The 12,198-nt window shown below is 44.1% G+C and overlaps 3 protein-coding genes across 3 annotated transcripts in view; 1 reads left to right on the top strand and 2 right to left on the bottom strand.

Moving 5' to 3' along the window:
- Positions 1–12,192, bottom strand: part of LOC6613605 (discoidin domain-containing receptor 2) — a 69,893-nt gene extending 57,701 nt beyond the window's left edge. The window contains exon 1 of the mRNA XM_032717935.1: positions 11,979–12,192. The gene's annotated coding sequence lies outside the window, so the exon portion shown is untranslated. The remainder of the gene's footprint in view (positions 1–11,978) is intronic.
- On the top strand, positions 934–1,860 carry LOC6613604. Its single transcript, XM_002038038.2, has 2 exons — positions 934–1,052; positions 1,110–1,860. Exons 1-2 carry the CDS (start codon positions 959–961, stop codon positions 1,775–1,777), a joined length of 762 nt encoding a protein of 253 aa, XP_002038074.1. The 5' UTR covers positions 934–958; the 3' UTR covers positions 1,778–1,860.
- On the bottom strand, positions 8,521–9,601 carry LOC6613603. The gene has a single exon (XM_002038037.2). It carries the CDS (start codon positions 9,471–9,473, stop codon positions 8,823–8,825), a length of 651 nt encoding a protein of 216 aa, XP_002038073.1. The 5' UTR covers positions 9,474–9,601; the 3' UTR covers positions 8,521–8,822.
- Positions 12,193–12,198: the final 6 nt, after the last annotated feature.

The following is a 12,198-nucleotide window of genomic DNA, read 5'->3' as shown; positions in this document are numbered from 1 at the left end:
ATGCCCCTCTGCTCCAGCTCGAGTCCTGTGGCCTCTTATTTATTTTTACTTACGACTGCTACTCGAACTGCTCCGTCTGAATGGCGGGATTCCATCTGGGAGGCTTTGGAACTGTGTGCGGTCTTGAGGTGATTTTGATTGAGTGCGATTTGTACTTTGTGTAGGCTACGTGTTTTGATTTCTTAAATAATATTTACCTCGTGTGCTATACACAGGACTTATTGTTGTCTTTGGCCTTTGATTGCACAGGATGAAATGGTCTCAACTTTTACTTTTACCGCCTCTGGTAACGGATATTCGTTCAGATAGTATTTGCTCTTTTAACATTGGCCCTGTTTGCCCAGTCCGAAAACAGGAAATGGATTTATTATGGCGAATCAAATGGCATCCGTATAGGAGAAACATGCTTTTATTTTTATTATACCTATAGCTCAGCCACTAGTCATCTATTTATATTTTTGGATACGAGAACACCGGCTTTCCAAACTCTTCCCAAGTTCAATGATTCTAATGCTGGGGCTAATGTCCTCTAATTCAGTTCGCAAAGATCCGATCGGCAATCTGCCGGCCTTTGTACACAGATCATAAATATCTACGTCGACGACGACTATAAACTAAACACATTAGCGCCCAGCGGCACTGAAAGTACACACATCTGAAATGAACTGTAGAAGACTACTTAGTGCTAAATCGATCATGAAAGCGGCCGAGGGCGAAAGAAAAGCCGTGAATCCATTCAAAAGACTCACTTTACGAGTGTAATAAACGTGAGGCTGGAGTGCGTTGGGCCAAAGTTGATTTACGAGCTGATATGAATAAATTGCGAGTATGCCCAGTTACCTATTTAGGCTGTGAAATTCGAACTGAACTTTCGGCAGAAGTAATTCTTTTGTATAAATAGCAATGGATATCCAGTGGATGAGCACAGTCACCTCCAGCAGCTATCGATTGACATACCATGAGGACCCTGAGCGTCTTGATTCTCCTCGCAACTCTGGTTGCCTTTTGTGCAGCCCAGCAGGCCTCCAGTGGCAAGAACAGAAAGGAGAATGGTAAGTCAATATGAACAAAACCCAGAGGACACTCATCCAACACTCGCCTCTGGACAGCCTTCTCCAAGATCGTTCCTCGCCTGCTGTGGAACATCAAGCGCGGCGACCAGGAGAGCCACCGCAACTCCCAGCAACCCATCATCATAGTGCAGCAGCCCAGCTCGAATCAGGAATCGGATAGACACCACCACCACAACCCCAACTATCCCTACTACCCGTACTACCCACCACCACCACCCCAACACCGTCCTCCGCCACCGTTTCCCGGCATGGACTGGAACACTGTGGGAGGAGGACCCACCTACCTGATCATCAACCCCAACAACATGCAGGGCATCTACCTGCCCGCCAGCTCCAACAGCTCCAACTCCACCAGCTCGCGTCGCAGCGCCTTTGTGCCCACCATTTCCGATTTGCTGCAGGGACTCAACCTGGACGACCTGAGCGATGGAAGTCTCTTTGAAGATGATTCGGAGGTGGTCAACGCGGCCGAGGATGGAAATGCGGAGATTCCCGTGCCCGATGGACCAATCAGCCAGGCTGACGACGATCGCGAGGAGGACGTGGTTAGCGAGGATGAGATCGACGCCTTGGATCGCCAGAGCAACAGGGGATTGAGTCCCAAACACCTGGTCTCCATACTGATGCAGGACAAGAGGCGTCGCCGCATCCAGGAGGTTCTCGCTGGCATCTATCTGAGGAACTACAATCTGAGCAGGAAGTAATCGAACGGACACGAGCAGATACAAATTGAAATTGTGCGAGGCTGAATAAATAGCGGGCACCTTGCCCAAAAACACCCCATAAAGTTGGCTCCTCTCGGCAGCTTCGTATTTTGTCTTCATTATGGGGAGCACTTTATCATAGGTCCCCGGAGAAATCTAAGCCAAGTTGCTGCCCCCCAGAGGAGCTACTCCGGACCTGGCTAGCTGTTTGCCTTAGTTGCTGCCATTCCGCATTGTTACGACTTTCCCAGTTGCCGTAGCACTAAAATAATCTGCAACTGCAGTTGAAATATTTATTTGCAATTCCCCAACCTGGCGTAAGCCGGGATCTGCCAAAAACCAGGAGGAGCTGCTGCCTCCAACGACAGGTGGCACCAGTGATGGGCGGGGTGTGGGATTGGGGTATCCAGGAGTCTGGGGCAGAAGTTGGGCGTGATGAGCAGCTGCAGTTATTGTTTCACCCGGAAAACTTTCTCAATGGGCAAACTCCGGAGCTAGACAACTTGAAATTATTCGCTGCAAAGTTGGGTTTCAATTGGTGTGCCGAAAATGTGGCAGTTTGGCGACCCAGAGACCACATCTATCTTATGATCGCATGGATTAGTAATAGGGCATAATTAATACTTGACTCAAAATATTTTGTCTGCAAGATTAAATTCTCAAATGGTAATAATGTTTTCGTTTAATTAGCAGGCCCAGCTGGCTTTTTAAGCTTTTTGCAAGTCTGCCCACCGAACCCTTAATTGTATTCATCTGCCATGGGCGACCCTTCTCCCAGTTCCAACTTGCCACTTTTAAGCAATAAACTCTGTTGACCTTAAACCTCTCCTACGGCTCTTTAAACTTAAATCACAAGCATTTCGCATTCGGGTTGCTTGTGCCGGGTAGCTATGCATAAACCTGAGCTCAGGAATTCCTTTGCCCCAGCCTCGCCAGTTGCCCGTTTCCATTGTTGCCGTGAAATAAGATAGAAGGCGATGGGGCCAGGGATTGGGAAAAAAAGATGCCAGGTGTTGTAGCTGCAGGAGCTGCTCCTTAGCTCTCCAAATCCAGCTATCCAGCTCCTGCTCCCCTCTACGGCACAAATTCCGCCGGAGTCTGGCAACATGGCTCCTACATTTTGTTGGCAGCATTTTTTCCGGCTACCTGTGTCTGGAAGTTGGCCGTTTGTTGCATGTCCTGCGGCAGGCGAACTTGTTTGAAATTTGACGTGTGTAGTTTGCTGACCAGGAGCAAAATGGGGTGTAGCAACCCGAGCGATGGGTTGGACGGACTCGGGACTGCAAGGCAGGGGCACTGCTGAAAATTTATATCCAAGCTGCCGTTGCATCCAGAGTAGCTCGAAAAATGTTCATTTCAATTTTTTCCCTCCTCTTTTCCAGGTACGAGCACGAGTACTTGCAGTATATTAGATTTGGAATGTACGAAAAAATTGTTACCCTCTAAATGGTATTTTGAGCAACATCCACACAAGACAGGACTGCAAAAAAAAAATTCCAACTGATATAAGATTTTATAAGCTCATAGTTACTTGATTTTGAATGCCGAACTGTTGAGTTCAGTAAGGAGTATCTGGTGTTCGAGACGCTGCACTGATGATTCGATGCTGCTACCTCAGCTTTTACTTTGGCTGCTTTTTACCAACAAATTGACGAATGTCCCGGCACTGGGATCGAGTCTGGGGACTTCTCTGGCAGAAGAGCTTTGTGGGTAGTGCGATTTGGAGGAGCCTGTGCAAACTTTAGTAAGATGAATGTTGGCACAGGCAAATGACAGGCAGCGAGTGAGTAGCTCCTGTCTTGATTTTTGAGTCCATAATGACAGGGGCCAGCTGGACGAGAAGGGATGTACCTGCTCCTCTAATTGGTTACTGTGCTGAGGTGAAGGGCAGAAGTGAGATCCCAGTGACAGATCGAAATAAATCCACTGCTGTCAGTGGCTAGGAAAAATACTATCAAAATCTTTGACTAACTAACAGATAAATAAATAAAACTCCCTCGCCAGTACTTTTCGCAATTAATGGTAATACTTTCGTTACATGGTAGAGCCGTAATAAAATTATATTAGGGACCGAGTTTTTTAGCCACCAGAAACTGCTCCCAAAACAGCATTCATAGCAGCGGGCTGTCATCCTGCAGGAAAGCCAGTCATTGCCATCCACTGGCCGAAAAAGAAACCCGAAAAGACCATCAAAGGCAACGGGATAAGCGGAGGAGGTGCCTCGGTCTCGGTTTGCAATTTTACAAATGGATTTGTTGTAATTTCTTTTGCCACAGCACCTGATGCTCACATAGTGCAAACAGAGGAGTGCAAAAAAGCGGCCAGGAGTGTGGCAAAACACACTAAGCAAAAAACAAACTGGAAAATAGCAGGCAAAACAACGCCGAAGAATCAGCCCTGAAAGCCAGCAGCTAGCGCCAGCAGCAGCCACAAACGGTAGAAAACAACTTTTATACTTTACACATTTTCACATATGAAAATATTTTTTGCAAGTTTTTATCACTACCGTACACCCATCACAGCAAACCCTCTAACTTCCCTTCGTGGTAGTCGTTGGGTGGGGGGCACAAAACATTTATGGGATTTGTGTTTGCCAGACATGTTTGCATTTTGTATATGCGATATGTTTGAAAATCCCGTTTCTGCCATTTCGTGCACAAAGCCAGGGAAAAAGGATATGACCACGCCGGAGCGAGGAGCCGGGTCCTTTCCATTTTGTTTCCTCGTTTTCGGCGCGGTAATCGGGTGTCTGCGCTTGTGCCTCCATTTCTGCTCATGCGGGTGTGTCTGTCTGAGGTTAGAAAGTTTTCATATATTATGGTGGAGCGAACTCGAACGAACTCAGTGCTCCCGTAGGCGGGATGTTAATTTGCAGAATGATTAGCATTTCCAAGAGCCGCGAATTTTGCCCCAGCTAATTTTAAGCACATTTGGAAAAGTACTTAAAATGAAACAAAAATTTTTGAAAATATTAAAATTCACATTCCTACTGTTTTCGAATATGTTATTCTGCTGTGTTATGTTATGTTATGCTGCTTGTTATTTATTTATTTATTTCTTCAGTAAGAATAAATGGGCGGTGAATGGGCGGTTCACGTAGTGACGAAACACGCGAATGGCTTGAGGTCATCGACTAGCCACTAAACAGTCATATAAAACGCGACAACCACTCACTGGAATCTCTAATGCCATCTACTAAATATAACAAATGACTTGCATTCACGCCAACTTAATTTTTCATCCCAGTTTTCTATGCTTCATAATAATTTATCGTTTCTAAAAATTTGTTGCTTGCTTTCGTGTTCCTCATTCTGTGATTTCTGTGTGGCAATTTCACTAAGAACATTCCAATATGATTTGTGTGATCGATAAACTCTTGATTGAGTGCTAAGTGTAACAGCTTAAGATAGAGATACAAAAAATGTGTTAGCTTACAAAAAGTGACACAATATTAGACGAAAAAAGAATACAAATAGATACTAAAATGGCAATGTCACAAAAAAGTGAGATGCAATAGTTTTTTTGCGAATCCACGAAGATTTCAATATCTCTGCAGCGAATTATCTTAAATATTTAACTTTAAAACAGGCCAGTGAAGAAAGCGATAGTGATTTTAGTTTCCTCGACTATTTATATCGTTTATTCTCGTTTTTCCAGCGCTGTGCATCCATAACCCCTTCCACTAACATGCCCACAATATGGTACCTCTATTATTAACCAGCAGGTGGCGGTGCGGCCCTTTGAAGTCGACCGACGACGACAAAGAACGTGACCAAGGCCGACACACAGGCAGAGAGGTACTCAGTACGTCAATAAATCAGAAGGCATTTGTCATGCACACGCCCGCTGCCCAAGATCGATACTCCCAATGGCACAAAGTTGCAGAACCAGCCGTTTTGGCCACTTTCTGCTGGCCATACCTGTTGCGCAGGCGCCGATCGTAGCAGCGATAATCGTGGCCAGGACCTAGGACCCACATATGGGTGCAGATGAAGGGCTCAGGATAACGAAAACCGCTACAAATAGTGGTTAGACCATGAATCCGATTGGCGATAGGTTGAGCCAAGTTTTTCAAGTGGTCGCGTCTGAACCGCACTGCAGCAGACACATAAATCAGTTCGGTTTATTAATATTTTTTACTGCGGTTTCCCTTTCGTCTCTCTCTTGTGTTTTTTTCTTTAATTTTTAAATCGGTTTTAAAGCTTACAAGCAGTTCGACATGCTTCGTTCCTGATAGTTGTGTGTTTTTAGTCCAAAATTTATGTAGGTGCTAAAATTTTGTGTACCCTGTTTTAAGATTTAAGATGTTTCATATCTTGTATGAACTATTTATTTCTTCATCATCTTATACGAAAAATGCAACACAACATGATTGTATTGAACTTTATAAATAAAACTTGAATATTCATGCGATTCAGTTTACTTTTTGATGAAAATGTTAGACCCCCCATGCAGAGTGAATTTGTAAAAAAATATTCACAGGTTGGGTAAAAATTATGTGGATGCAGACTGACCACTTCAGGAAAATCAGATAAACGAGCCGAATTGAAACTACTTAGTTTGAATTCGTTAAACTTGTTACACTTTGTGTAGGCAGTTAAATCTATTCGGAATCGAAATCGAAATCGGTATCTGCCGCTCACTGAAATATTTCAGAATAATTTAATTATGCATGGGCATAACCGTTTGCTGAGTATATTTTTCATTAATTAAGAAAGCATGAATTGGGATAGTCCCCTCGATTAAAAAAAAATAATATATATATGCTCCCCACGGAGTTGCCTATGGAAATTGCTTAATCAATTAATTTTCTTCAGATAAAATCAAGAGACCCTGATTTAAAGAATGAGATAGGAAACAATTTGAAAATCTTTTGTTGGTTCAAAAATCTTGTATTGTGCTTTAGGTCGTTGCATACAATATCTTATTTGGTGTGTCATATGAGCGAGATTTTTCTGTTTTTTTTTTTTTTCAACATTAAAATAGACGATCGGCTGCACAAACGCTCACGCAGTGAGTGTAGCACTTGTTCTAAATTAATCTTCATTAGGGTCACTTAAACAATAACAAAACCGACGGAGGTCGGGTCATGCAGGGCAGCTGGGCAAGCGGGAAGCTGGGAGACTGGGCAGCCATATGTTGCAAGTTTTCCGTGCCGCAAAATAACCCGAACTCACGGAGAGTGCCGCAAACTTTGATTGAATTTTCATTAAATTTTTCGCTGCGGTTGGGAAGTTCGCGCCATAAATCAAAAATTCAACTAGAAAATGTCAACTTTTCACTTTTAATTAGTTTGGCTGACTATGAAAAAATTTTTAGGTCACGCTTTGCTGGCATAAATCAAAAATTCACTTGCGCAAATATTTGGAGAAATTTCAGTGCACCTAAAACTGTGGCGGTTTGCAAATATGCCGGGCCAACATGGATGGCTTCACTGCCCTCCACTGCGGGATGTGGATGTTAAAATGTTTTTCCATGCCAGCGGCTTTCTTTTTAGGCAATTTTGCTGCATTATGCTGGCGACTTTGTTAGCAACATTTTTTCAAGCATTTTTATTTAAAACTTGAGCCTGCGAGAATTTGGCTAAAGGGCTGCTATGGTCATCTAATCGATTGCTCCACATTATAACCTTCGGTGTTGATTAAGCAATTTGAGACTGTTCGCTTTTATCTCCAATCGAGTTTTTCTATTTGGGGGTTAGGGGTCAGCAACAACTGTTACCAGTCTGGCGAAACATGGCAAACAGACTGTTCAGGCCAAGCGGTAGTAAAAATCCCTCTGACTTTCCTCAGATTTGCCCCTCCTGCTCGATTCTTGTCGAACTTATCCTGCAGACATGTAAATTACGTTGGTTTTTGGTCTGTTTGCTGAATTTTCAACCAGACAGGACTTTGTCTGGCCACCCAAAGGACCCATTCCAATCGATTCCCAGTCCCTCGACTCCATTTACATTCCAAAATATTCTGTTGCACTTCCAGCCTCACCAGCTTACTCAAAAATGAATTTTTATGTTTTCGACAAATTTTATGTACCGAATGCTAATCCTTCAAGTTACTAACTACCTCCAGCTATTCCGACAAGCCTTCATCGAGTGAACTCGGCAGCATAAAAAAAAGTATCTGGGAGAACTGTCACAGCTTCTATGTTCTTCCGACCAGAGGAGAATCAGAAAAGCTTCTCGGTTAGCGTGAAAAGAAAGCTTTCTGCTCAAGGTAGCCAAGTGTGAGATACATAATTCTGCTCAGCCTTCGCGGCCAATCGAAACCAAAACAACGCACATGTTACACAATCATATGTTTTATATATAATCACAGATAAGACGAAGATGGGGAGTAATCCCTAGCCCATGTGTATCTGATATATATATATATGTATGTATGGTTTGCGCCTGCATCGCATGTGGCTAGCGTTTCGCCAGTGGATTGGATTACAAACACAATAAAACAACAATTAGTTTTAGTGCGAATGCGGAAAAATGAGAGCAGGGCAACCGCAGTGCCGACAACAGTGCTACGTCCCTTTAATGGACGACGAAGATGAAATACGATGAAGCGGGTCCGCAGCAAGGCCGAGCTAATGGGAGGGCAAAGTTCGTGGGATGTGCCACTCGACGGGGAAGAAGTGGCTGTCCTCGTTTACGACTTTAACTGCTCATGTTGGGCAAAAGCAAATCGCAGGATTTCTTATCCTACACTTAAAATAGACAAATCGGACAGATTTTCCAAGTGATTTATGTGGAAGAGTTACGATCCGACGGGACAGTGCTGGGAAATACCCGGTTAACTGCATGCGTACTTATTTATTTTGCAACACCCTAGAAGTCAACAACAAACACTTATGATTATAGTTTGATTTCCTATATACTTGAACTGAAAACAATGCGAAGTTGATTACAATGCCTACAAATAAACCGAGCTTTCTTATCTATGCAAATCGGTTCAGTTTCTTACAACTCCCCCTCCCTATATTGACTATCAACAAATACCTGTTGCCATGAGCTTATAACTTAGCCGTGGTTCCATATTCTTTGGTAACTTTCCCACTCTTACAGCCGTATGGCCACGACACTGGCGGAGGTGTGTGGCTCGGATGCCCGCAGGACGATCTCCCCGTGCTCGTCCTTGTAGTCCGCGTAATCCTTCGTGAGTATGCACTCCATGTTCAGGGCGGTCATAAGGCGTTTGGAGTTCAGGTTGCTGCAGGTAGATGTGACGACGGGGAATCCCCGCTGGCGACCCAGCTCAATTGTGGCCTCCACCAGGCGGGTGCCCACTCTCTGGCGCCGAATGGAGGTGTCCACACCGAGCATGTAGAGGTACAGCGCCCGATCCACTCCGTAGTGCTTGAATATGTTAGCCTGCAGCTCGATCCCGGCCAGAAACTTGTGTATCTTGTCCAGCAGGCACGTGATCTCCTTCTGCTCCGCCTCCTGGTACTCCCTCTCCAGATCCTCGGGCACCAGTTCACCGGCCAGAACCAGGCCGACAATGCGCTGCCCGTCGACGGCCACCAGAGAAAGATCCTGGGGTATGAGCGCACGATGGAGCTCAGTCTCCGCAGGAGACACTTCGCTCTGCTTGGGATCCTCCTGGGGGATCAGCATCAGCGGCTCCTGCTTGAAGAAATGCACTGCGAGAAAGGCCTCGACCTCCTCGTAATCCCCAACTGTCATGGCGCGTATGGTGATCGCTGACATCTTCGCATTTGCCTCGCTCGCGGACTGATACTGAGAGAAATTTAGCGCAATTTACTTGTTATATACATGCCAGGCCATCAAACATGCAGTGAGCTTGCGCCATCGCCTCCGTTCTGAGCTTTTCACGAATATGGGGCCCTCCTCCCAACGCACCGACCACCTCCCACCGCCCAACCACCCACTGACCCGACGCACAGTTCTTATAAAGCTGCTTTTTTCAAAATGATGTTCACTAAACAAGCGGCCCCGAGGTTGAATGACACCAGTTTTGTTGTTCTGAGCGTGTGAATAATGATCTCAAACCATTTAGAGGTCCGATTGACGCCACCTGATTACGACGAGTCATTATATGGTTTATATGAGACCCCATATGTCTCGTATTACGGATCTTATCATTAGAACATTATATGTAGCTATTTTACTTGCCGGTAGATACTGATCTCAAGTGTAGATTGCGCAGCTTTAGACTCAATTTGATAAATTTTCATATTGAGTGTATAACGGGTAATTCAAGACAGGTATTTTTTGGCATGTAGGCCACTTGTGGACGGCATTGAAATATAATTTCGATTTAAGCCAAGAAAGGTACATCGAACTCAACTATAAGATACTCGTTCTTAAACGCTAGCTGTACCTTACATATAATAAGTGATAGATATAATAGGCATCTGTATCAGGTTTTCAGGATCATGAAGTTCACACGGACTGGAATATATGGGTTAAAATTTGCTACTGAAACTTGGACAAAAGTTGTTAACTTGAAGTCTGTGGACGGCGATTCCGCTCTCAAATGGTGAATAATTCGCCAAACGATGAGTGGGTCGGTGAATAATATTGAACAGGTTTAAGGCAGGGCTTTGCTTTTGCATTTTGCGTGCTTCGATGCGACACAATTCCGGTGGTTGAGTTCCCACCTTCTGTTCGACGAATCATTTGGCTAAATTATGAATCTCTGTTCAAACTCAAAATGCAGGTCATTAGTGCAATTAACATCAACCCCTTTTTAGTTTGCCCTCGCGGACTGTCACACGCACTTACTGCAGCACATTAACCCTTTGTTGCCCATCGCCGTTTTGCATTTTCCGCCCCCTAGTTGTCTTTTTCAATTATTTGCGGGGCTTGGTAGTCGTTGAGCCCGTTTGAAGTTTAAAATCATTTTTTTTGTTTTTATTTATTTACTCTACGTGGAGCGCTGTTTTTTGATATCGCTCGCGGTCTTTATGGGAATTTAATTAGATTTAAAAGCCATAAACAAAACGCTATCTCGCTCTGGTCGCTTTTTAAGGTTGCTTTTACTTGGCATTTTGAGTCGGCAATTGTTTTAAATTATTAGCATTTAATTTGTTGCGTCATTTTCAAGGTTTCCACATCCGATGACTTCAGTGGGGAAAACGAAAACGAATTAAAGTTTATTGAAATCGATTTTCACAGCGCAGAGCAAGAGCATTTGTAGCCATTTTGCGCGTTTCAAGTTTAATTTTCTATTTTTATTTTCGTGTTGATGACAACACCCAGAGGGGCTGGCTGGGATGGCATGGGATTTCCCGAACTACGTGACCCGCTTAACAAATTTGTGCGTGTTTGGGTTCGCCCAGTCCACGACCCCCAGGATCCGACTGCCGATAGCGTTTGCGCCACCCCCGCTTTATAGTTATTGCACTTTTATCTGCCTGACCATTTCAAAAGTCACTTTTGGCCTCCACTGTCCACTCTCCCATTTAATTAAAAGCGAATGCACTGGCAGGGGTCAAAGTTCGTTCCCACGATCACCTCTCCGCCTATCTGAGCTGGTATCTTAATGCCTGCGGGTTTTTCAGGCGCTAAAACAGTTTGCTACCTTTTGTTGTCCGAACTGAGCGCTTTGTAACTGTCACTTAATCAGACATTTCATTATCATAACTTCAAGGCCCCATAAACCGCAACTATTGAGCTGTGAATAGCTCGAATCAATCCATTAGTTCGTTTTAACAATCACAATAATTATGGCCGTTTGGCATGTAAGAAGTTAAGTCGAATTTGCAGGCACTGCAAAATACTTATTATTTAGTTTATGAGCTCCATTTGAAATTGTGTTGTTAAGAGCAGCATGAGCAATTAGTGGCTTGAGTTATGCAAGTTAAAGTAGAGCAAAATAATTTAATTTTAAGTTGGAGCACTCAAATTTGATTGGCCGCCAACTTTTCCCCCTCAAATTTTGGCCGGTCTTTAATGGCATCATAAAGCTGTTAGCAAATATTAGGTGCATATTTCGGTGAGCATAGTTTTAATTAGTTTCAATTACTTCTTAAACTTTTTATTGGATTCGTCCCGACCACGCGAATTACCGTTAATCGCCCCATTAAGATGAGCTAAAAGCCGAAAAACGAAATCATAACTTTTATTTTCACATAATTAAATCGACATTAGACGTCGTTTAACTGCATTCAAGCCAAACGAGGTTAATTTTCGGGGTGGCTAGCGGTTCACCCGGGTGGCAAAACTGGGTGGAAAAGCATACGGGCTCACCTGGGCATTCGGAGGCCTTTGGATTCCTGCGGATGATCCAATGTTCGCTTGTTGACGTTGCACATGGTTAAGTTACCGTTAACACTAATTACCACCAAGGTCGACACACGCGATAACCGATAACGATAATATAATCGATAGTCGATTGCCGACAATCGATTAACGATGACCGATAACGATAGGTACAACACCGCCAGTTGTCCGACGCGTTGCTCCAGCA

This window comes from Drosophila sechellia, chromosome 2L (genome assembly GCF_004382195.2).
Source record: "Drosophila sechellia strain sech25 chromosome 2L, ASM438219v1, whole genome shotgun sequence".
NCBI classification, from domain to species: domain Eukaryota; kingdom Metazoa; phylum Arthropoda; class Insecta; order Diptera; family Drosophilidae; genus Drosophila; species Drosophila sechellia.
Note: the sequence above shows the minus strand (reverse complement) of the source record. Positions and strands in the feature narration are given on the sequence as shown.

Excerpts from the sequence above, each read along its gene's own strand:
- LOC6613604 (XM_002038038.2), top strand. The coding sequence starts at position 959 with ATGAGGACCCTGAGCGTCTTGATTCTCCTCGCAACTCTGGTTGCCTTT. Across the intron at positions 1,053-1,109 it reads CAAGAACAGAAAGGAGAATG|CCTTCTCCAAGATCGTTCCT; the intron begins GTAAGTCAATAT and ends GCCTCTGGACAG.
- LOC6613603 (XM_002038037.2), bottom strand. The coding sequence starts at position 9,473 with ATGTCAGCGATCACCATACGCGCCATGACAGTTGGGGATTACGAGGAG.